The sequence below is a fragment of the Melospiza georgiana genome, chromosome 12 (genome assembly GCF_028018845.1).
Source record: "Melospiza georgiana isolate bMelGeo1 chromosome 12, bMelGeo1.pri, whole genome shotgun sequence".
NCBI lineage: Eukaryota > Metazoa > Chordata > Aves > Passeriformes > Passerellidae > Melospiza > Melospiza georgiana.
In genome coordinates this window covers 15,455,471-15,480,456 of record NC_080441.1, presented here as the reverse complement: position 1 = coordinate 15,480,456, position 24,986 = coordinate 15,455,471, and the positions used below count along the sequence as shown (strand labels likewise).

The window sequence follows — 24,986 nt, the reverse complement described above, 5'->3', positions numbered from 1 at the left end:
GTAGTTTGAGATAGCTTATAAAAAACTTTATTTGTCCTGCCATCGAAAACCACTACATATGTGCAAGAAATCATCTAACTTAAAATAAAAAAATGGGTGGGTTTTTCTTCTAATTTAACTCATATTTTTATTAGTGAAAATCTAACAGCAACCCCAAATTTCTGTCAGTATAAATAAATGGTATTATGGTTGCAACAATAAGAACAGTCACAAGATAACTTTACGAAAAATATGAGATATTCTTCAGGTTGTTATGATGAAAATTTCAAAAATCTTTAAGAGAAGGGATTTTACCAGCTGTAATTACCTGATATTGCTGTCCTCCATAACATGAGATGTCTCCCCACCATCTCCTTCATAGGACATCATGCTTTCTTCATTGTCCATGCCCATCCTTGTGTTCTCTTGAAGAACATGAGGCTGTTTGGGTCTCACTGCATTGGGCTCCACATCTGAGTCACTGCCACTCTCACTCAGCTGGATGGCTGTGTGATGAACCAAAGTTTGGTCAGGAACTGCCAGGTTTGTTCTGTCACTCACATACCCACTGTCTGTGGTTCAAGGCTGCAGTGCTGATTGTAAGGAATGTTTACAAAGCCCTGTCTCCACAACGCAGCAGAAAAGGTATCTGGGAGGTGACACCACCCACTGAGTGCCCAATTCTGATGTTATTCCAAAGCAATCTCACTACCACCATTACCCAAAAGGCCTTATGTCTTGTCTACTCTGGAAAATTCCCTTCTTCCCTCCTAATAATTTTCAGAAGTCACTGCTAGATACTACATGCTTTTCTGCATAAGTTTGTATTAAAACTTAGAAACAGTCTAAATAACCTCTGTACACCTCTTCCTGTTTGTGATAACATTGTTTTAACATTAACATTTTACATTTAACATTCATAACCCTGTTTCATATCAAATTAAATATCCATTTAACTACCCATTCGTTGCTCTGCATACCAAATCATACTTGCAGTGTTTTCAGAACCATTTGCAGTTTCACTTTATGAAATACAATCAACAAGAGCTTGTCTTAACTCTGCTTTCCTGTGTGTCTATACTTACAGCATTCCCATTCCTATTTTGGTTTCAGTCCCATTTGTGTTCACCTAGTTGCCCCTTTGGTCTCTGCTCTCTACTGCATGTTTTTGTGATGGAAGCATGAGATCAGCTGGGTTCATCAACAATCAGAAAAGGACACTTACATGAGAAAGGATTATCTCCCTCTTCATCACTCCCATCATCATCATCCTCTCCATCAGACATAAGCAAGTCTTCATAGAGGACACTGGCCTGGGGCTGCTGGGCTGATCCTTCTTCTTCATCAGCAAGGTCACCATCTGCATCTTCAACCTCCTGGGTCACACAAAGAGGGATGCTGAAGATGCAGCAGCATGCTGCCACTTCTATCAGACATTTCCCACTCTGTCCACTCTGAAGCATTCATTCCCTCATTTCCCAGTGCTAACTTTTCCAAACTGCATTTCAGAGCCTCTCTCAGGGCAGCAGGCACAACAGACAGCCCTGAAAGTCAGTACCTACACTGTGGCTGGGATTTCTGTAAATATACTCACTGGGGCTGGAGTCTTAGGCTTGCCATCATCATCCTCATCAAATCCTTCAATATCCACATCAGAGTCTTCCTCGCCCAGCCGACCTCGCCCCTGGCGCATCTGGATGGGAACAAAAGAGCAGTGACACTGAGGGTGGCACTGCTGGACATCACCCAGAACAGCAGTGACACTGAGGGTGGCACTGCTGGACATCACCCAGAACAGCAGTGACACTGAGGGTGGCACTGCTGGACATCACCCAGAGCAGTGACACTGAGGGGGGCACTGCTGGACATCACCCAGAGCAGCAGTGACACTGAGGGTGGCACTGCTGGACATCACCCAGAGCAGCAGTGACACTGAGGGGGGCACTGCTGGACATCACCTGGGGGTGTGAGGGACACCTGGGCCACAGAGGTGGGTGTGGAGGCACAAGAAGGGAAAGACAGAAAGGAAAATATTTGTGTATCACTCTCAGAGCAAGGATCCTTCTTCTCTTTATTGCAAGATGAGAGAGCACAGTCTCCACACACTTCTACCTGGTGTGCTCATCCTTGAATCTCCAGCCTCACAGACCAGAGTTCCTTGTTCAACTAGTTATTTCTGGAAAATAGCACTAGGTTGTGAAAAAAATGCTTATTTTCATAATATATTTTAAAAGCATACAGCATTTCCCCCAAATCTTTTTCTGTCCCTCTCTTCCTGTTCTTTCCACAGTCCCCATGAGTCCAAGATAAAGAGGACATGCAGGATTCTGTCCCAAAGACTATAAATTACTACAGAAAGCTTGAAGACTTCCAAATCTAGAAGGCATTCACAAAGCTACAGATGGCCACAATACTACACAGAACTATTCATAACCAATCTCTGTTTGCCTGCATTGTTCAGAATAGCTCTCACCAGTCTTTCTGGTACCACCTTCAGTCTTATGGCTCCCCTCACCTTCTTCATCCTCCTGGTAATTTATTTTCATGCTCCTATTACTGCACATCCTTCTGCTATTCCCTCTCCTTCAACATTTATTGTTTTGTTTAATACAGAATAAAGGCTAAGGAAAAATATTCTGTGGTTACTGTAACAAGTTCATTTCTAGTTATTTAATGCCTTTAACCTGTCCGCTTTTCCTTTTACAACTATAAGGTATCTACAGTGGCAACCATATGTTCCAAGCTCCTAATTGTCACTGGATGCAACCATAATAATCTAATTATGATCTTGTGAATGTGTAGAATATCCTTCACCATTTCCTTCTTCAGAATTAACAAGGGATTGCATATTAACCCTCTGTAGCATGAGTCACCAGGTTTCTACTTCCAGAAGCAGTGAAGTAAACAAATACCTGGCCTTAGGCAGATTCTTTTGCAGCTTTTGATTCTCTATTCTTTGTTTTGCAGTGTCTCAATTCCCAGTGCTCTTTAATTTTTTTTTTTACTTTTGCCTCAGAGCAGTCAAAATTAAGAAAATATCATAACTTTTGGAAGAGATATCCTTCTCTGCTTGGAAAACTTGATCTTTGTTACCTGTTTCCTACAAAGTCATTGCCTCCTTTTGGTAATTTGCTCATACAAGACAACTCCCCAACCAGATGAGAAAATGGAGGATTCTGACCTGAGCTCCTCGCTTCCCTGAGGTAGTGATGGGAGTGTCCATAGCAGACAAATTGCTTTCATCTTGATAGAATGAAGCACCATGGGATACACTGAGGGAAGTGCTGGTATCATACAAATCTGGTGGCTAAAGTATAGGTGGAAACAGGAGACAGAACATTCTCAGGCACTGAACTAAGACTGGAACATTATCTTGAGAGGCAAGACTGGGATTTCAGGACTAAATGCATCTTTTTGGCATGGTGTTCATATCATTACACACTGTTTAGTCAAAATGAGCTAATTATTCTTAAAGAACAAATGGGGTAAATGTAATGGCTCAAAACCTCAGCTGTGAAGTTTGCCAAATAACAGATTTTAAAATAGAAGTCAGTACTTCTATACAGTGCTATTCTACAAAGGCCAAAATCACAAATGGGCTCCAAAAGGATTCAATAAATTTATAGAGAATTGACCTCTCTGCAGCTCATAAATACAATGGTCCAGGTCCAACACAAGTTTAAGGTGCCTGAACAACCAATTCCCAGCAGCAGAGAGGGTTTGCTGTAAAAATTATCACTGCATGTTTGCATCCACCTACTTCTGTTCCCTGCCACAGACAGGAGACTTGATTACATCAACCTTTGGTCTGACTCAGCATGGCCCTTTTCATTCACTTCCTTATAGTGGGAATGCTGTTGCAGCCCCAAATGTTCCAATCAGAACTGGGAAAAGTCTAGCACCTATGAAACAGCAAAGCTGCAGCTTCCAATCAATCCTATATAAATCTCAACTCCTAAAGGTGACACAGGCAAGAAAAAGGGGATTTGGATAAAATGTTCCAAAAGCCAATCTGCAGTTTGCATGGAGACTGACCTCTGAAGAGTTAATGCGGAACTACATATTAGGATTTTGATAAAGTTCCCTAACAATACACACTTCAGAGAAAATACTGAAAGTCTTAAGAACAATAAAAATAATTCTTAAATTAGGGAAAACAGGCTTCCTAAGATTTAAAAACTGACATGTAGCACAGACAGCTCTCAACTGTATTTGCTTTTTATATCCTGGAGGCCAACCTCTGAAGACCCATATGGGGAGATAAATGTTGGCTGTCACAACTGCATTTAAAAAAGGGAACTAAAGCCAAGCAATTCCCCCAGACCTGCCATCTGTGGCAAGTTTGGGAGTGTGGGAAGTGGGATTTCTGCCCAGAAGCAGAGGGAAAGGGTGGCCTTCAGGTGACAAGTTCAAGGCAGAAGCTCAGAGAGATCTTTCCCCTTAGCAAGGACAGTTCCCTGCCCAGGCCTCCTTTCCTCTCTTCTGATCACCAGCTTGGAATAAAACAGACCAAGTAACATTGCTCTTGGGAAGGAAATCATCAGGTGAGAAAATGGCATTTTTGTCCTTCACTCTCTGATGCATTGGGGTCACCACTGATGCCATTTAATTCTTGAAATATGTCAACAAATCATTTCAATATCTCATCTCCAAAGACTCTCCTGCAGCCCAACACTTCCTATTGGCAGGAAAGTCTTTTCCCATGATACTCAGTCTCAGCATTCCCAGCCAGTTGAATTTGATCATGATTTCTAGCAAATACTTTCTACCTTCCTAAAATGCTACATTTTGGGTATTTTTGTGGGGAGAGATGGACGGGAGGATGTTAAATATTGCCCCAAACCCTCCTGTGTCCTGCTACCCTGGCTCAGCCATACAGTCTTTGTATACTTCTTGCCTAAACAATTTTTAAACTAATTTTTTAGCTTAAAAATAATCTTTATAAGATCTTAAATTGTTCCTGAACTTCAGGCTCTTCTTTTCTGCTCTGACTTTGCTAAAATTAAATGCAACTTTCCAGATGTAATTACATCAGACTTGCAAAGAACTGAGAAATTATTGGCCTACAACTGGGCTGAACAACTGCAAATAAAGTTTTGATTTGTCTTCCTATACCCCAACATTTGCATTTTATCATTAAATTATCAACACAGAGATCTTTCCCAAGGCCTATGAACTTTTTCAAATAAACAAAAGGCACATCTCAGACACTAGGATGACATCCCCTGCTTTCCTAGGCAAATTCCAAAGCTAATTTTAGTTTTTATGAATTAAGTTGTCATTCCTGGTGGAAGTTTTTAACTGATGTTTTTAAAAACATCAAACAACCCAAAATAAGAATTATTTTTTAAAAAGCTTAAGTAGCTTATAAATCTTTGCCAAACTATAAACACTGAAAAGAAACCCAGCATGAACTTGCTCTGTAACACATAGAAAATACTTGACACACACAATTGTCTTCCATAATATAATGATAAAGGTTAAAAAATGTTATTTTCCACTACAACTGGAACAAGAGATGCAGAGAATCCCAGCAATGAGGGTACAGTTGGAGTTTGCTGACCTTATTAGAGAGTTCCTTTACCCACAGCAATGAGCCTTTCCAACAATGCCACCACCAAACAGCTCCCTGGAATCCACTACATCCATCTTTTGTCCTCATGTTCTCCTTACCTGTCCACTGCTTGACTTCTGAGGGTTTCTAAATGTTACACTTGCACAGTCCTTGACCTTCCAACCCACACTCAGCTGTACCTGACTGTACACAGCTCATTGTAGTCCAGTTTTACAACTTGCATGGGAAATGTCTCTCTTTGTCTTAGTTACCTCACTCTCTGAAGCATCAGAACTGCTTCTAATATTTATTCTTAAAAAGCAGTATGTGTTAGCACACCATCCAACAAAATACTCTACTAAACAACAAACTGCAGACAGATGGAGAACATGAAACAAAGAGGAAAATTGGGATCAAACACCCAGGAGACTGAAACTAAAAGGAAGTGAAAGCCTTTCTTGGTCACTTGCCTGTGGAGTGTAGGGACCAGGGGTCATAGGATCAAGACTCTCCAGATCTGCCTCCTCCAGTGCTGCTTCCTTAGCAGTAGAGATGTCTCTCTCAAGTTGAGTCAGGTGCTCATCATACTAAGAACAAAAAAGCTTGCTAAGGTTGCAGAGCAGAAAATTCAAATTGTAAATATTCCACTAAAGTTGTCCACATACCTCAGCTAAAGTCTGGTAACAGATGTTTACAATCTCCTGGGCTGTTTTTGTGTACTGGCTGTCTGACCCTGTAGCAAGAAACAAATCTCTTTATACATTCTGAGGTTTTTTCAATTCCAGCTGCCGAGACAGCAAGACAGGTTTTGGTTACACGGACCCCTAAATCCTAACTTTTTCTGAGTAAGTAGAGCTCACATTCAGCTAAAATAGCACAACCAGTTTGTTCCAGCATTAAAAGTGTGATTTAGAGGATTTAGAGGTACAACAGCAAGGTTGTACCCTGTCTGTCTCAAGGAAATTCCCAGAAACAAATCAATGGATCAGAGACATGCACTGAGCAAGCAGAGCATCCTCCCCAATATAACTGCCCCATTCTGCACCAGATGGTAATAAAGCTCCATGTGACAGGAAAAACAGCACTGTTTAAGCATTTCTTTTCTCAAGAAAGGAAAACAATAATCAGGTTTATCAATCACAGCCTCAGGCTTCAAAACACTTTGGCAGTACAGGTGCCCAGATGAATTAATGTAAGTACAAAAGGCAGCTGAAGCCTCATTTCCACCACCTACCATTGTACTTAATGCTGTTGGCAAGGATGAGGTTAACATCATCCAGGAAAGTCTCCCTGTTCTGGTATTTGTGTTTGGAGATATTCTGGAAGAGAATTGTCACCCAGTGAGTGATCAAGTCCAAACACCTCTCAAGAGACTGCTCAGCCCAAGCTGCTCACCTTGCGGATGGTCTCCAGATCCATCGGATTGGCAATCACCTTGTAGTAGTCAGGAACAAACTTCTTGTTAACTGGATGGTGGAATGGCCAAGACTGAAAAAAGAAAAAAAAAAAAAAGAAAACAGACAGGTTTAGAAAGCTTCTGTGTAGAATTTTCTACAGTTTGAGATACAAATGTCATAAAACAAGTCTGCAGAATTGATTAACACTCCAAATGTATTTAAGGTGTTTATAACAAGACCTCTTGAATTCAATCATTTAGGTTCAGGAGGGACACAGAGAAAAGATCTACCAGCTGGATTTTTAACTAGGCCTGCTGATATCTATTTGACAGTAGGAACATATAATACAAATTGATAATTTTACAGAAGACTGTTCTATTTAATAGCACTGTTTTCTCCACAACAAGATCAGCATGTTTTGCACATCACACACAGTCACTCAAGATACATACATCTGGAACTGCCATCATCTTTTGAGTCACAATGTTATCCAAAATGAAGGAAAAGGCCACTTGATCATCATCATCCAGGAGAGGATTAATTGCTTTTTCTAATCGAGCCAGCTTATCTTCCTTCTGCAAAAGAAGTAGGGAAAATCAGTGGCTGACCCTAAACTAATAACTGAACTATCATGATACTCTGTCCCACAGAGACTCCCATGCACTTTTTTATGAAAACACTTGAAACTAACAGGGGGTAATAGTCAAGATATAATAGATAAGGTAACTAGAATAAGAAACAAGCATTTTTTCAGAAAGGCTCCCATGGGAACTGTTTAAAATGGTAAAAATTCAAATACCTTCTGGGGTAGGAGGAAGAACTCCCTTAATTTTCTACTACTCTCCCTAAACCCCTATGTTTTGTCTATGCACATCTATTCTCAAAGTCTTCAACCACCCCTGATCATCCCTCCCCCTCCATTCTGACCATAGCACATTGACAGAACTTGCCTCTTTTAGCTTTTCATCACACAGGTCGAGCATGGACTGGGATATCTGTGTCAGTGAGTGCTTTGGCCCTGCAAACACACACAGCAAGTGCAGCTTGATTAAAAAGGCCATGTCACAATATGATTAATCTTTACTCCTAAGGCATCACTGATAATATTCCTGGCACAGTTAGGAGAATATACTCAAGTATATTTTCAATACACACAGTTATTCAAGTTCAGCATGCATTTTATATGAGAAAATGTTATTAGTAGTAAATAACATTTCTGGCATACATTCTAGTAAAGTCTGGGAACCCTTTGGAAAGCAGCTGTGCCTGTGGCAGACTGGCTTCCAAGCCCTCCACCTCTGCCAAATATTTACAGTATAAATCATGAAATTTCTGTTTCCTTCCCTAAGTCCAGTCAGTGAAGCAGAACTGCTAAGGAAGGCAAGATGGACATTTAAGGAATATTCAAAAACCCACAGCTTTAGATAATTTCAGGATTCTTCAGACATGGAAACAAGCAACAGAACTATGAAAAAAATGGATCTTACTTATTAGGATAAATCAGGGATTTAACTGTCAAAATAATAAAGGAAGCAGCAAAGACACAAACTCAGTGCTGTCAGTGTCACCCTCAATGCTGCACAGCCTAGACAGACTCAGTGCAGCTGGGAGGTTTTTCTGTCAAATTAGTACATTTTGGACAAAGACATTTCTATCAGCAGTCAGAATAAAGCCAATGAATCAGCACTTTTCCCCAGCAGATACATGCTCTACCACAGAATATATGCTTTTATTTTAAACTAGCTTTCTTTCATTTTTTAAACTAGTTTCCTGACCTTCCCAAATAGGGAAAAAGTTTATTGCAACTGAGAATAAAATATATAAAATCATGACAGCAAACTCTACTCAAAGCTGCATGCTCCAAGGCACTGCCTTCAAAGGGTGTGAACTATTCCTATTAGCATTGAAAGATTCATTCAATAAAGCATAATAATGTAATCTAACTCAAAGCTGCATGCTCCAAGGCACTGCCTTTAATGGGTGTGAACTATTCCTATTTGCATTGAAAGATTCATTCAATAAAGAATAATAATGTAATCTACTGAAAACAATATTTTACTTCGCTATGAAGGGGGTAGGCAGGACTTGAAACATGCAGAAGTCTTCAGTCATTGAGTCACTCCAAGACACAAACCCATAACTGAACTTCAATTACCACATCACAGTCAGCATTTAGTCGTTGCTACATGCTGGAATTCACTTCTTTCTTATTAATTAATTAGTTTACTAACATTAATATAATCTTTCAGGTATATCTGGAAAAATATACGTTCACTATTGCCATCTGGAAGAGAATTTGCTCTGCTTTTATGTTGCTTTTGTTGACTCTAAAAGTTCCACAGCTCATCCAAGCACAGTGTATTAGCAGAAGCAGGATTTCCCTGTGTTTTTACCATTGTAAGTGGCACTGTTCTTCACAATGAGCTCCAGGTGCTCCCTGAACTCCTCCCGGGATGGGTACTGCCTCTTACGGACGTTTTCACGCAGGGTTTGTAAATCCATGGGCCGAGTAATGATCTTGTAATAATCTTTGACAACTTTTGGATTTACAGGAGTGTGGAAGGGGTATGTCTGAGGAGGAGAAGAAACAAATGGTTATTAGCACAGTTAATCTCAGTTTAACCTCCACAGTTAAACAGGCACTAATGTATAAAACCTTTACACAAACCGTTTCCTGCACCAGGGAAAACACAATAAAAAACAGTGTTTGCCATCAACCCCATGATGGCAAACACTTTCTTACATGCAATATTTTCTAATATCACTATAAGAAGGAAAATCTCACTGAGAATTTGTGGTATTTTCAATTGCAGCATAGAAGTTGAGAAACCGAACTTTTAAATTCTCATTTCAACTCAAATATTCCATTTAATCTTTTTATTTTGCAAGTTTCTGGCAAAGTCTGGTCAGAAAAGAGTGAAGGACAGATCTTCTCCAGTACCACATATACAAAAGCATTACACACTGCTACATTTCATTCATCTTGTGCTGGTTTTGTTGAAAAAAAAAAATTTAAAAATATCACATATGAGCTTTTAACATGTACCTGTACAAAACCAGCCAAATTCTGGTGTCTACAACACATACCCTACTTCAACCATATTGCTTGAGATGCAGGATTTATGTGTCCTAGCTCAAACTTACATTGGGAAGATCCCTGATGTCATTGATGATGCCCTCCAAGATGGATGAGAGTGTCACCATGGGATCTGTTCTCCGCCGGTGGATGGATTTATGGGGACGCTGAAAAATCAGAGGCAGAAAAATGAAGGCAGTCCCAAGATGCAAAACATTTACTCACAGAAATCCTAGACAATTTAGCTTATTAATTTTCTGGGCAGGCACGAGGAGGTTGCACAGGAGCAGTTAGGGCCTGGCCAGCTGGTACAAACAGAAATGGAGGTGCTGCAATCAGCTCAGCAACTCTTCACTCACGTTGAGATAATCACAGTGCACCGTTGTCCCTACACGACGCTTCTTCTTCGGAGGAAGCTGCTGCTTGGGAAACTTCAGGACCAGGGATTTCCTGCGGACCTCATCAGCACTAGGCACAAACAAAAAAGCACAATACTTCCTCCAGCCCTGATGTAAATCAAGATCATTTGTCCACCAGTATTGGTTTTGGTTCCATCACCCATAATAACTAATGCTTAATGGAAATTCTGTACTAACAGTTTATGTAAATCCCTGTCACTTTATGTGATTAATACACATATGAGTATTCTGCATTAAGCTCTACATTGTTTATTCTTATTATCCCCACCAGTATCTCTGCTTTTTCCCTTACCTCTCAATCAGTTGTTTTCCCAGGACAATTTTCGTTCCTTCAACTTTGATGAGTTCTTCATTGTCATTGTGAATGACTGTTTTTTCCAGCTCTTCCTCCTGCTCTTCTGTCATTGCAACAGGATTAGAAGGTGGGGCATTTGTTTGGTAGTAAAGAGGGCAGAACTTATTAGTCCTCATGTGCCCAATTGCACCACATGCTCCACATTTCAGCTGCAAAAATAGAAGGTGATGGATCAGAATTTACAAATGGGCTCCCAGTTTTGAGGCAAGGCATCATTAAAATCCCCCAGTGAGATCTTTAGTACATCACTAGAACAGAAAATTTCTCCAGTAGCCAGAACCTGTATGGAATGCTTACTTTCAAGTCTGGACGCTCTTTCATTTTCTTGGGCTTCTTTTCTGGAGGGCCTTTGAGTTTCTCCTTCTCTTGGTTCCGCTTTAGCCTCCGTAGCTGCTCCTGGATCCTGCGCCGCTCCTTCCGCATCTCCTCACGGTGCTGCTCATCAAACAGAGCAAACTTCCGTCTGGGTGGGGGGAAAAAACCACAGAAATTTTCCAGCCTAGTTCATGATTTGCCAGGTACTCTTCTGCCAACTCAGTGACTGCACGAAGTTTGTGACACTCTCCAAAGGGACAGCCATTAAATCTCTTTCTCTCCACAATTACTGCGCCGGGCTTCTACACTCAATTCTACATTTCTTCATGCTGTCAATGGAATAAAATAAGCCTGCAGGTAAAGTGAAGAGACAGGAGAAGGAATAGCAGGAAGGCCTTACATGAACTCCTCGTCCTTGGTGGTCCGTATGCGGCAGTAGGCGTCGATGACCGCGGGTTTCCGCACCGTCTCACACCGCACGTACTCCTTGCCGTCCTCGTCCCTGAACGTGCGGTAGATCTTCAGGCGCCGGCCCGTGGCAGAGGAATTCAGGCTGGTCACAGAGGCAGTGTCATCATCCTTGTGAGAGTTTGCTGAGGCTGCTGAAGCTGTTGGCACAAGAAAATGCTTTATTTGCTTCTAATATTTTTCCACATTGTAGAAATACCATTGTTTAAATACAGCAGATAGTTTTGGCTTAAAAGCTTCCAAGACACCCACTCAGGAAAACCTAATAGCAGTCTTTCCTTGCTTGTTCATATTCTCTTATGATGACATCAAATCCAGCTGAAAAAAGATACCTAATTATCCACATAGATTACAAAGCCAGAAAGAACAGCTACAGTCAACAAGGAGCCATAGGTACAACCTGCAATGCAATTGCATCTGGCCCTGCAGATGGATTAGTTACGGTGCTTTTCATCATAGGTATGGTTATCTGGCAGAAACTGAGGGTCAAGAATTATCCAGTTTTCCAAGGAGTGCTCCAAAAGTAAGCACAGAATCTTTCCAGCACCATTCATAATTCAGGTTGAAAGGTTTTGTACAAAGTAACACTGGATATCTTTCATGAGGTAATAATCATCAAAAATCTTCCACATTTGCCTTATAAATTATTCCGGTAACTATTTATTAGTGATTTATTCCCAGTTTGAGAATAGGTGGCAACAATAACATTGACTCAGATGCAGAGCTCAGCTTTGCTCACACACATTCTACAAGTAATAGTGGTCATGGGTACCTTCATGAAGTTCATTCACAGGCCAAATGTTTTACCAGCCAGTCAGGGACATGTCAAGTTCTCTGTTGGAATGAACTGAAAACAAGCACATCTCCAGGAGATCCAAATCTGGCAGCTGCCCGATTTACCTCCAAACATCCTGCCACAGCACACAGTGTAACAGACACTGCTATCAGCCTGCAGACTGTGTCTGCTTCACACACAGAGCTGTGTGTACACAGAAGATCCAACTACACAACCGTAAGATGGTTGCAGGAACTATGTGTGAAGACATCTTGAGAAAAATACTGAAAAAAACCAGCTCCCCACTCAAAATAAAAATAAAAAAAAGAAACTTCGGCAGGAAGCAGCAGTGACTATCTAAAGAAATACCAGAGTAAGTTTATAGTTCAAAATAAACAAAAGATATGAGGCAAAGAATACACTTCACATGCACTTTCAGCCACTAAGTGCTCAAGAGAAGGAAGAACCCCCAGAGAGGGAAAAGCCCCAGATAAGCATGTTTATACATTCTCCCTGTAAGGAATCCACACTCTTGAGTGGCCAGATCAGCACACTTTGCAGTCTGATATAAAGTCCTGCATCCCTTCCCAGGCATAATTCTGGTGGTTGCAGTTACTTACACAGCCCCTTTTTGTCTCTCCTGTCCTTTTTGCCCCTGTCTTTGTCATTGTCTTCTCCCAGGAGCATCCTTTGCAATTCCTTCCGTTCCTGCTCTTCTCTCTCCCGAGAGAGCTGAGAACTAGTTTTCTTGTTCTGTAACATATTCTCAATATTCTTTCCCATCTCTTCAAAGTCACTGTCTTCAGCTGAACTGCTATCTGTGTCTGTTGACAGGATCTCAGTGGATTCCAGAACCCTGAAATAGGAAGCATCCTGAAAGTCAGTGAATGTGGCCCTCCCAAATTAAAAAAAAACCTCAGTCTGTTACTTTCCCAGAAATACAAAGGTAAAAATGATGCAAAGATTTGAGAATTAATGATACAAATCACTACTACAACAGGCATATTTCCTTCTCAGTCCTCCTTTTAACCCCTGCTAAAAGAGCAACTGTTTCAAGACAATCTTTTCCAAATAGTTGATCTCTTCTTCATTAACAATACCTTATCCCCTCATCACTCAAGTCTCAGACCAGAACAAGGAGTAATCATGAATTTTGGCAGTTCTAAGAATAGGACATAGAATTGGTACCTGCTACCCAAGAGAGAGATGGCAAATTGTTCATAACAGAACAAGACAGGAATGGAAAGAAGGTCATGAACTACTGATGTGTGGAACTGCAGAACACCTCATGTTGTGACTCTGCAACACATTCTACCTTTCCAAAAGGTCTGTGACAACAAGGGTTTCTGTTATTCTGAGGGTTTCTATTAACAGCCAAAGGCCTCTTTCTTAGTGTTGTATTGCATGAGCCAAACAAGTTGAATGAACACCAACACCACCACATATCAGTGAGCCCCAGACATGCACAGAGCTGGACTTTTAAGGTGGGGACAGGGTGAAGTCCAAGGCTGTGAACATCAGATAAGAACGCACTTATTTTGTAAGTCGAAGATGCGCTGACACTCTTCTTTGTATCTCTCCTGATGCTCTGCCACAGAGAACCGAGAGCCACGGGCAAATTTGCTCATGGGGCCCTCCCCTGAGCGTGCCTGCTCTGTGGACATGGTACGGACCACGTCGATCACCTCCCACCGGGACAGCTTCTTTATCTGCAAACAGGAAGGCAAGGAGTGGTTCTAGAGACACACAGCTGAGGCACCTGGCTGTGGATCTCAATCCTCTCCATGAGGTCAAAGTAGAAATTTATACATCCCTTCCACCATCAGCTGCTAAAGCCTTAGTGAAGCATGCAGCCTGCCCTGGGCTCACACTCACCTCCTCCTCAGGCACTCCAAATTTCCGCAGAAGCTGTTTGGCATTTTTGAGGGAAAGCCGGCGCAGATCCGCGTCTGTGCCAGTCACTGTCTTCTTCACTGGCTGAGGCTCTTTATCGTCCTGTTCAGAGGAAGATTCATTAATCTATTAACATTCATTAATGTTAAAGGAGACTTTCCTAGGCTCATCTGGTATTTTCTCTTCCTGATGTCCCTTATTTAGTTCACTTCTCCCACATGACTTCCCAGCTATTGCTCCTTGGGAACTATACCTTCTGCTGGGTTGGTTTGTTTGGAATCTTGACATAAGAAAATCCTTCCCCACAACCAGTGGGATCTGCAACACCAGTGACTTCTAGGAGGCACTTGCCCTTCATGGCAGCAATGAAGGCTCGTGTGGTGTTCCAGGGAGCTGTGCGCACCTGCCAGAGAGAAAATAAACAATCACAACCCTGTTACAGTCCAAGCTTTTATTTTGCAATTCTTCCAGTCATACTGAGAACTTTTCATCTGACACAATGAGGGTGAGTTCCTCCTCTTGATCCTTCAGCTGCCCTGATAACACTTCAATGAATAATTGAAATGCTAAGGAACTCACAAAAAGGCATTTAAGGTAAAAAAAAGCCTAATCCTGGAAAGGACCTGCAAGAACAATCACCAAAGACAGGCATGAGCTGCCAGCAGAAGTTCCCAAAAAAGCTGTGTGAACATTGAAAACACTGAATCAGACTTTAAATATGTCCTTTAAATACAAGGACCTCATTTTTCTCCTGCCATTCAAATTTATATACTGGTGTACACACTCATGCATCACTCTGATGATACCTCATCATCAATCTTCATTTGGAAATCCTCTTCATTCTCCTCTTCTGGAGCAAAGAAGGATTTCTCCCCATAACCTGCATCCTGCAGAGAAATGTTAGGGAAAAAATGAGGACCTGAAGTGTTAAAAAGGTTACTGCAGACAGATCTTGAAGTCATGAAGACTTGCCATGCTGAACAAACAAACTTACACAGATGGTTGCCTGCAAGATTCACAGTGACCAAGAGTAGCAGAGATGTCAAACTGCCCAGTATTTTGACAAACTCCATATATAACAGTGCATTCAAATTAAAAAAAAATATTCAGTGTCTCTTACAGCCACCTGCTGGTCACTTTCAGCTGTAGAGCGCCAGGTATAAACATAAGCTCTTTCCTGTACTTTCCCTTTGGTACTTTTGAGCTAATTCAATGTTGAGATAATAGGTGGTAAGAATACAATGTTTCTCTCTTTAAAACTTAATTCCCTTTTATGCAGCAGCAAACTTAGCAAGTGACACAACAGTCAGGGACCTACCTTGCCTACTTTATAGCAGAATTAGCTTCAGAGAGGAGGTGTTACCTAGGCTCACCCCTCCCAGGGTGCCAGGAATTTGCCTTGGATTTAGCAGGATTTACCTTGAGCCGCTGCTCGGCTGCAATCATGCTGTAATAGGCACAGCACTGCTCTGGGGACACCATGGCTCTGATCTCTTCCTCTGTTGGCAACCTGAAATCCGGCTTTAAAACCCACCAGTTTGAGTCCATTCCTGAAAAATGCACAGGTCAAACACTGAGTGGTTTCCCACGTGCTGGATGCCATCACAGTCCCAGCTTGCATTTGCATGTATTTGCTTGCAAAACACAACACAACACAGCCACACAGAGAGGGAATGTGTTTGTGTTGTGTCTTTAATGAGTAAAGGGTTATTAAAAATGCCCAAAGGGTTATTAAAAATGTCTAAACTTGTGACCAGTGTCTACTGTCACTATTCTAGTGACTACTAAATGTAGTCACTTCTCACCATCAAGCACACTTGTGTCAAAAGAAAGCGCACATTCTTAAAAACTGGAACAAACAGCACCCCTGTCAGATTACAGTTCTACAAGCTTTCAAGAATGGTTTATCAGGAGATGTTCTCTCTTTGTGCTGTGTTGGGAGCTCCAGGAGCAGCACAGGATGGCTGCCCACCAAAGAAAACCCCTCAGTACCTGTGCGTTTGAAATCGGCGCAGAGCTTCAGGCGCTTGCGGATGCTGCTCTCGGAGTGCGAGGGAAAAGCCTTCTTGATGTCCTCCATGCGGATCCTCCGTGGACGGTCCCTGCTCTTCCAGAAGAGCCTGTAGATAAAAACCTACAAAACAACACCCATTTGTCCAAAGAAACAATAAACCAGCTTGTACAGACAGTACACATGATGTTTCTGGCGTCTGCTCCAGATTTGCTACTTAAAAACCATTGTTTCTCATAAATTTACTCAGTGAAGTTTTCCAAGCTGCGTGTCTGCTTGAGGTTCAGCTGGTTTTGAGAATGAGACGTGGAAAAAGTGTATGTCTTGAAAATTCATTTTATTACATTAGAAACAGTCATGCTTTAGTACAGCATGAATAACCAAAGTGCTAAAGAACTCAAAAAAAAAGGTATTTAAGGTAAAAAATGTCTAATCCTGGAAAGGACCTGCAAGAACAATCATCAAGAACAGGTATGAGCTGCTCTGCAAATACCTTGAGTTATAATTTTGAATTTAATTGACAGTAAATTACCAGAAATTTCTCCAAAATCTGAACTGGGGGATAATTATTGAGTGCTCATAGATCATCCTAAAGCTCAACCACAACAAGACCTATGAAGCAACTATTTCTATGTTTGATAGCACAGTGATAAGCTTCCTTAACTGATTCTTAGTAAAACCCATAAGTGACATTTTACACAGCACAACCACTTCAAAACCCAGTCTAATTTGTTCCATTTGTACACTTACATATAATTTTGTGACCTTTTATTCTGGTAATAAAAAGCCTTTATCATTTACTTATAAGACAGGATGCCATTAAAACAGAAGAGACAGGCTATAAATCTTTGGTTAAATGAAAACCAAAATGGCCTGTCTGGTTAACATCCAATTCTTACAGTGCTATCATCTGACAAGAAAACAAACAAACGAAAAAAGAGAGTCACAGCAGGACAATGAGATCCTCAAATCAAGACTGTCCCACGGTCCAAGCCTATGCCATTGGCTTGCCCCAAAGACCCCCCCAGATCCCCAAATAATCTCCTATCACAAACCTGCAGGAAGTCTCTGATATGTGTGTTAGCTCGCTTAGAGTTGGGCCCAGGTACTTCATAGAGTGGGCACTCCTGCCCAACTACAAAAATATCCACCAGTTCTCGAATGTAGTAACCTTGGCGTGTCCTGATGATCAGGAAATCTGTTTCAGGCATCTTATGTAAATAGATGGGGGCCCTGAAAAGATTGTTTTCAAATGCCTGTTAAGAGAAACAAATCAAAGTTCAGAAGTTTTGATCAAATCTTCTCTGATACAATCTACACAAAAGATCTTAAAGACCAAAACAACACCCCAAGGTTCATTGCAATGGTATGCCATTATTTATATCACAGTATATGTAGATGTGCAGGGACTAGTCAAGGCTGAAGAACAAAAGCTTAAGAAACACTAGAACAAATGCAGAGATTGAAGGGCTCTTTGGACATTTGGAGGTACTTCAGGTCCTTTAAGGAGGCACTTTCAATAAAAGGCAGAAAGAACACATCTGCAAAAGGGTACAATAACCATAGAAACCAGCCAAACACACAATTAGCATTGTTAGTTCTTTGATAACTCTCTAATGTGAACCTTCACCTTACCTTTATCCTGTGGTACAGAATGGAAGAATTATTGCTGCAGCAAGAGCAGCTAGCATTAACTGAAATCCATTTATATTTACATTAATGGATTATTAGCCAGGTGGTCCTTGTAACATTCTTAATTCCTCTCCCCATCTCAAACGTATGTATTTTAACAGCAGAGAGAGGCTCATAAAAGCAGAAGTCTGTACACCTGACTAGTAAGTGTCATCCAAAAACTAGAAGTGTAATTCTCAGAAGGTACACATAAAATCCTGGACTGTGAGAAATCCATGTTTCTATCCCCTCCAACACCTATTTATTGAGCTTCTCAGCATTCAAGCAGCTTTGGTTTTCCCCTCAGTCCTCTCTAACACTATTTCTAATACCATTACTAAGCAAAACAGCAAAGACTCACTTCCTGCAATTCTTGTAACTCCTACAATAACTTTAAAAAGCACGCAACAGAGATTAAAAAAAAAAAAAAAAGAAAGCTAGGAATGGAATTACTAATAGTAATTACTATTATTTACTAGTAAGCAAAGAGATATAAACTGGAATTCAAAAGGAAGTTGGTGGGTTTTTTGGAAGCTGAGCATTATTTGTGATTGAATAAATAGGGCTTGTAAAAGTTACTCTGCCTATTATGCCATGTCCAACTTATCAGTCTTTTAAATGTAAAAACCTCATTTCTCACCTGCAGTAATTGGCCTGGATGCAGAGAACCCAGGAAGGGAGAAGTGTGACAATAAACAGTCTCTCCATATTTACAGTCTGGAGCTCCTGGATCTTTGCCAGGTTTCTGGAAGGTGCAATGGAAGTGCTGTTAGCTCTCAGTGAGAGGCAGAGGGAAATCACTGTCCAAGAGCAGAATCTGATACTCACCCTCTTGTAGTAATTTTTAATCTTTGTTGCCATGCCAACCTGCATCATCAGAGGGGCGTTCTCCTCACTGTACTCAGCCAGGATGAGATCTCCATCCTTGCCAGTGAGGTCCTGGGGTGTGCGCATGAAGAACATCTCCCCCCCGCCGGAGGCCTGGCGCTCCTGCTCCCGCATCTGCGCCGGGGACAGGGGACAGTGTCACCAGAACAGCTCACCCAGCTGCCCAGGAGCCACACAGACAGGAACAACTGGACCTTGGCTTTCTTCTTGATGTGCTTCAGCAGAGGCTGCACAGCGTGGGGCCCGGGCTGGGACAAGGCACCAAAGGAGTATTTCTTCAGGGGAGGCCGATGGAACTGCCGCAGCTTCATGGGACCCATGTGGGTGGGGAAGAATGGCTGGCGCAGCTCCACTGCTGGGATGGAGTGCTGGTACAGAACAAAGCTGTGCTAAGAGACATGCACCACCTCAAAAGTAAAACCATCATCTTATCCTGTTAAACCTTAAATAAGAGAGCCCAGGGATATTTTTAGGTTTCCTAGCAGAAGTACAATTGCATTGAAATTCACTTGTCATCATAAATGTTGACTTTTGACAGAAAAGTCCTTACTTCCATATAAAGATCTTTCCTTTGCATACAGAGATGACTTCAATTTTACCATTTCAAATGGTACCCAATGGTGGGATCTTTTTACTAATCAGGAATTACATGTATAACCATTATTTGGTGGGGAGAAATTCATTTGGAATAACATACAGTTTTCCCATTACAGAAGATGCTGGAGTTAGATGAGGTTTTATAAGTCACTGAATTCCACAAAGAAAGAAGAAAAAAACTATCATCTCCTCACCTAGGCCTAGTGAGCAGTAATTCATATTCACCAGTAACTAAATTAATTTTATAATATTCAGACTAAGACACACAGTAGCAGCAGAAGTACAAACTGCACCACCTCCTCCCCTCCCACTATTGGTTTACAAAGAATACTACATAACAAGACACCAAACAAAAGCATGGTGAGTAGGACACAGGAAGATCAAGCAACTAAACCTCAGTTTGATAGGGCAATCAATAAAAATTAGTTCAAACTCCTAATTTTAATTGAGCATTAAAAATATCTTTCATGAACACTTAACTGACCTGCTGTAATCTAAATTCTGTTTTTCTAAAATCTTCAGTCCTACCCTCAGCTAGAAACCTCCTATCAAGGCACTCAAGCTCTCTCACTCACAGTGAAGACTATTGTGACTACCTGGATGATGTTTCCTCCAAAGGTTCCTCGAAGTCCCTGCTGTTTGGGGTAGTAAAACTCATCATTGGAGAGGTTCCAGGGATCCTTCACCTCTGGCTGAGACATGTTCTAATTCAATTTTAAACACAGAAAGATGTCAAAAAAACCAACAAATCTCACTCCCTCCTCATCATTCCTAACCCTGGAGATGATGCTAAAGCTTATGCTGACCTGCTGTGGTTCTTCCTTGATGACACCTGTTTTTCCCAACAGGATCCGACTCTTCTTTAGAGAAGATTCTTTCTTGTTCTCCTTGGATGGAGAGTTCAAAGTCATCTCTTCCTTTTCATCAGGAATTTCTAAAAGCACAAGTTTACATCCCTACCTTCCCTCTTCAAACCAACATGCATGCAAGTCAAATTAAGACAGTCACTCCTAAAACACATCAAGAGCCAGATTAATCACATTGAATTTAACTTTCAAGGCATTCATTTTTGCTTTCCTGTCAGTGCATTTAACTTGGAAGTTGAATGTGTACACCACACCAATAAAGGTTATTAGCATTGCCATGTTCTGCTTAGGCCTTTGACTTGCAAATTAACTTCAAAACACAGAACAAAGGAAGGCTGTAAGTATTGCCCCAGTCCATTTATTTCCACTACAGTGTGATTATAAACCCTTGCTTCCATTTCTTTGTCTTTTCCCACTCAAGTCAAATTTCTGGATGTCATAAACGTACCTAGAATTATGTTTTCATCATTTGGATCAAGTGTTAAGACAGGGGGATCCAAGTAGGTTTCCATTGCCTGATCATCCCAGATGATATTGTCTTCCCAACGGCCATATACCAACTCTTCATTGTCAATTGGGAAAATGGAGTACCAGGGCTTGTCTTCATCCAGGGAAACTGCAACAAGCATAAAGTAGAACCCTTGAGAATTTTATACACAGAAAACTGTTTCAGCCTTGGCAGAAAACTATTTCAGATCTCATTCCCACATCTTACTCCCTCTACCTTCCCCATCTTTCAGGCTTCCTGAGGGAAGACCTCTGAAAGGCAAAAGAAAACTGATCTTGAAAGCAAAGAGGAAGTAGAGCCCCAAGTTTGAGCTTTACCAACGTGGGGGAAATGGATTTGTAAGGCATTATTAAAACTTGATAGAAAGTTCACACAGACTTGCACATCTGATGGAATGGCACTGAGTTTCACATCTCTTGTGTCTCACTATTCATTGAGACTGATAATGGAATAAAATATTTTAAAACATCTCTCAGTTACCCCATCTCTGTAAAAACTAAGAAAACCAACACCAACGCTCAGAGACATTGGTCTATTGAAACACAGCCTCCAAAAAGTTTTAGAGCAAACAAGTAGCCCTTCTGCCACAGAAATATGTGTCACATGTACCTATTCATGGGCCATTACCTTGCTGTTCAGGGGCCTTTTCCTTGCACTTTGCTATGCCCAGGACTCCTGCCACATTGGGTTTCTGTGCTAGAGGAATTGGTGAGTTGAGCAAAGAGCCACTGCGGTTCAAACCTAGAGAAAAGGAAATCAAAAGCAAGGTCAGCTTGAGTGGGAGGGACAGGGGCACTGCAGTGCCTGAAACCAGGACTGGGGGATTGCATGGAGAGTGACTCTCAGCCTGATGGACCTACTGCTCATATCCCATATGTGTAATTAGAACTGGGAAAAGTTAAAAAGACACACTTCACACAGAGCTGACTGCTGGAATCTGTAGCCTCTTCAAAGAACCTCCAATTCACACACCCAACACCTCAGTGTCTTGTACTCACAGCTAAATACTAAAGAATTGACACTGGTACCCAATAAAGATCTGACATCCCCATTAGTCTTTCCTTGTAAAAGCAGGATAAGATATAACAAACATTCATTCTATGTGAATAATTTCAATTTAAAATGCATCCATGTCTAAAAGAAGTCTGAGGCTTGTAAGAATTGCTACTTCCTAGCTAGAAAAAACAGTATACAATTTTTAGTTGAGGAGAAACTTCTGAAGACTTTTACATAATTCTTCCAATTAAAAATAAAAGTAAACAAAATTCCATTAGCCTATAGAAAGAGGAGATTCTAAGGGCAGCTTTGCTTGATATTAATGTAGATGGATCCAGCATCTGGTATTCCACGTGGGAAGAAGAACGACAGAGCTGGGATAGGGTTTTTTTTAACAGAAGTGACCTACTCTGGTTTTGGAAAGAAACCAAGTCTCAGAATTCTCAGGGGAGCTGTGATTTTTCCAAAAAGCACTCCCTCACAGGAGGAATTATGTTCTACATTTGAGACATGCAACTGTATATGTATAATTTTACTAAGTGCTGCAGTTGAGCATGTAATGAGCCAGCTCACTACAGCAAGTAAAGCTGGTGTCAGAGCCCTGATCACCTTGCTGGGCATTGTAGGCAGTGGCATTTCTGGTCATGCTGGATGGCAGCCAGCCCGCCAAGCTCGCACGCTGCGTCTTAGTCCCTTTGTGCTTGACATCCTCCCCATTCCAGATGACATCATCCTCCCACTGGAGCTGTGTCACCATGAGGAAGTGCTCATCAGCTAGCAGATCATCCTTCTCCTTCGACGATTCTGCATCCTGGAAGGCAGTAACAGGAACTTGGAAGACGTGGAAGCCACATTGGAAGATGTGACTTGAAAGATGTCATTGCAAACGAACAGAGGAAAATTCAACGTCTCATTCTGCACAGTGCACGACAATCCACCAGCCCATCACCGGATTCTCATTGTGCACCAATCCCCACATCCATCCCCACACTTTGCCCCACTCACCCCCTCCTCTGTGTGTCCTTTGGCCTCCTCCTCGTTCTTCTCCTTCAGCTTGAAGCCATAATCGAAGCCACTGCCATCTTCAGGGACGCCCAGCATGTCGTACCAGAGCTGGGCAGGGCCGTAGCGCCACTCGGCCACCTTGGGCTTGGTGTCTGTCACCTTGTCTGTGTCACCAGTTGACTGGGAGAATTTTGACTCCACAGGTGCCATCATGGTAATCTGAAGCACAGCAAAGAGGGAATGGTTACACTGGTGGTTTATCTAAGTGTCAGTAAGAGTCTCTTCCTCCCAAGTTTCCCAGCTTACTCCCATAGAAGAAAAGCATTTCTAAGAAGTTCTTTTCCATACTTACTAGCTGCCTCAAGAATGTTCTGCAATTACACTTCCAAGAACACAGAGATTTCTTCATTGATACAAAGAGGGTAAGCTCTCCTATTGATCCTGTACCACGGATGCAGCCTTCTCAGTAAGAGGTAATCACCTGAAGTCCCTGACTAGTATTTGGAGAAGAGCTGTTGCCCAGCTGGAATACAAGCCAAGTCTGTTCTCCACTTTTCTTTTGAGGGAAAAGCTCCTTCCTCTAAAAGTCACTGTCCAATCTACTACTACCCCTAGCACTAGCTGGTGACCCTCTCTAAGTCTCAGATATCCCACCTCATCATCTGAAAGGCACTGCTCAGGAGGGGGAGGAGCAGCAAACTCATACTCCCAAGGAGATTTTCCTTCCACTCCACTCTCAACCACAACTTCACCCTCCTGTATCTGCACTTCCTGTGCCAGCTCCCGGTGCTTCTTCTTGCGCTTCCTCCGGGCGCTTCGCCAGACCGACGGCACGTTCTTCCCAGGGCCGAAGAGACGCAGGAAACGCAGCACCTGGAACGGGAGAAAACAGGAGGATCAGACTGAAACAGGCACTGTGGAATGCTTGCCCTCACCTGAAGAACACTAATGCAAGAGAGCACTCTGAAATTCAGAAGCTTGGCCTGTGGTACAACCCCAGCTCCCAGTGCAATCAACAACCTCTTGGTTACACTCGAAAAAGAAGTTTCTGATCCTTCTGTTTGATGTATCCTTCCTTTTCAAAAGGATATATTCTTAATTTCAGACACAGAGAAAGTCAGAGGGAAGAAAGACTGCCTTTACATATTGGACATGTGGTTAGACACCACCTGGAAGCAATTGATTTTCATTCTGAACAAGCCACAATCTTCAGAAAGACAGATGGAGGTTGATGAAGAGTTAATAAAATTATCAGCAAAAGAGACAAGCTAAAAGAGAGTTATATAGAGATTTCTTAAGCAAACAGATAGATAATATGGCCCAGAAATAATACACTTATTTTTATTTCCATTATAATGTGGTTCCCCTACACTGCACACCTCCACAACCTGCACTCATGGTAATGATACATTTTCTCTCCTGTTCCTTCTATGGGTATGATTGCTGGTTTCTAAACACTTAAATTTATTATTTTCTTCTAAGAACTCTCTTAAAGAGGTAAAAAAAAATATTTCTAAATTAACTGACATATTTAGGAAGCAAGAATAGGAACCAAAGATTTGCAGATACACCCTATTAATGTACTCTGTTAATCTGTTACACTGATCCCCAAAGGAAATGTTTATATGACCACTCCGTCCACCTCTGCCTATCCATGTAAACCTTCTTTCCAAAACTCCCACAGATTATTTACAAACCCTTTATCCAGTTTCAATGACCTGCTATGAAGAGCAAAGGTCTCAGACATAGTTAAATTGCTAATAGGTTAAATGGACACAAAAATCTGCTTCTGCACATGCTATTTTAGGAGGTTTCATCCAAAAATACAATGTTACATTAACATGCACAGCAACCCATCCTCATAGCAAAATCTACAGGGCTTCAGGCTTTGCCAGCTCTATTGCTCATTAATTAATCATGGCAAGTGCTCAGCATTAATTGCTTGCACTGATTTCTGCACCCACTGGGCACACCCAACACTGAGCCAGTTTCTGATATTACATGCTGAGCATCAAAGGAATGAACACACTGATACACAGGAAATACCAAGTTTGTAAAAGCCTAGAAAACACTGAGAAGGGAAACTTCTGTGCTAGAGCCTTACCTAGATTACCAATAGACACTGTTCAGCTAAATCATTAAAACATGACATAAATTATGCAAATTATTCATCTCCTTACACAAACTCTCTGAGGCACACACAAAACCAAGTT

The 24,986-nt window shown here is 41.6% G+C and overlaps 1 protein-coding gene across 2 annotated transcripts in view; it reads right to left on the bottom strand.

The window, feature by feature from the left end:
- TAF1 (TATA-box binding protein associated factor 1) overlaps positions 1-24,986 on the bottom strand; it is a 30,009-nt gene that overhangs the window by 1,336 nt on the left and 3,687 nt on the right. Inside the window, exons 6-39 of one of the 2 annotated variants that reach the window (XM_058032597.1) lie at positions 23,428-23,646; positions 22,774-22,992; positions 22,378-22,579; positions 21,400-21,513; positions 20,713-20,880; positions 20,205-20,332; positions 19,995-20,102; positions 18,996-19,169; positions 18,742-18,915; positions 18,554-18,658; positions 17,298-17,498; positions 16,224-16,365; positions 15,651-15,781; positions 15,038-15,118; positions 14,485-14,634; positions 14,214-14,333; positions 13,872-14,047; positions 12,959-13,194; positions 11,496-11,703; positions 11,078-11,243; positions 10,718-10,929; positions 10,366-10,474; positions 10,075-10,173; positions 9,324-9,501; positions 7,881-7,948; positions 7,383-7,505; positions 6,929-7,021; positions 6,768-6,852; positions 6,199-6,266; positions 6,004-6,120; positions 3,161-3,286; positions 1,574-1,672; positions 1,205-1,355; positions 308-485 (exon numbers count right to left, since the gene is read on the bottom strand). In XM_058032597.1, the coding sequence (XP_057888580.1) occupies positions 308-485; positions 1,205-1,355; positions 1,574-1,672; positions 3,161-3,286; positions 6,004-6,120; positions 6,199-6,266; positions 6,768-6,852; positions 6,929-7,021; positions 7,383-7,505; positions 7,881-7,948; positions 9,324-9,501; positions 10,075-10,173; positions 10,366-10,474; positions 10,718-10,929; positions 11,078-11,243; positions 11,496-11,703; positions 12,959-13,194; positions 13,872-14,047; positions 14,214-14,333; positions 14,485-14,634; positions 15,038-15,118; positions 15,651-15,781; positions 16,224-16,365; positions 17,298-17,498; positions 18,554-18,658; positions 18,742-18,915; positions 18,996-19,169; positions 19,995-20,102; positions 20,205-20,332; positions 20,713-20,880; positions 21,400-21,513; positions 22,378-22,579; positions 22,774-22,992; positions 23,428-23,646 (4,928 nt within the window). The remainder of the gene's footprint in view (positions 1-307; positions 486-1,204; positions 1,356-1,573; positions 1,673-3,160; positions 3,287-6,003; positions 6,121-6,198; positions 6,267-6,767; positions 6,853-6,928; positions 7,022-7,382; positions 7,506-7,880; positions 7,949-9,323; positions 9,502-10,074; positions 10,174-10,365; positions 10,475-10,717; positions 10,930-11,077; positions 11,244-11,495; positions 11,704-12,958; positions 13,195-13,871; positions 14,048-14,213; positions 14,334-14,484; positions 14,635-15,037; positions 15,119-15,650; positions 15,782-16,223; positions 16,366-17,297; positions 17,499-18,553; positions 18,659-18,741; positions 18,916-18,995; positions 19,170-19,994; positions 20,103-20,204; positions 20,333-20,712; positions 20,881-21,399; positions 21,514-22,377; positions 22,580-22,773; positions 22,993-23,427; positions 23,647-24,986) is intronic. The other variant, XM_058032598.1, reaches the window with a different exon arrangement.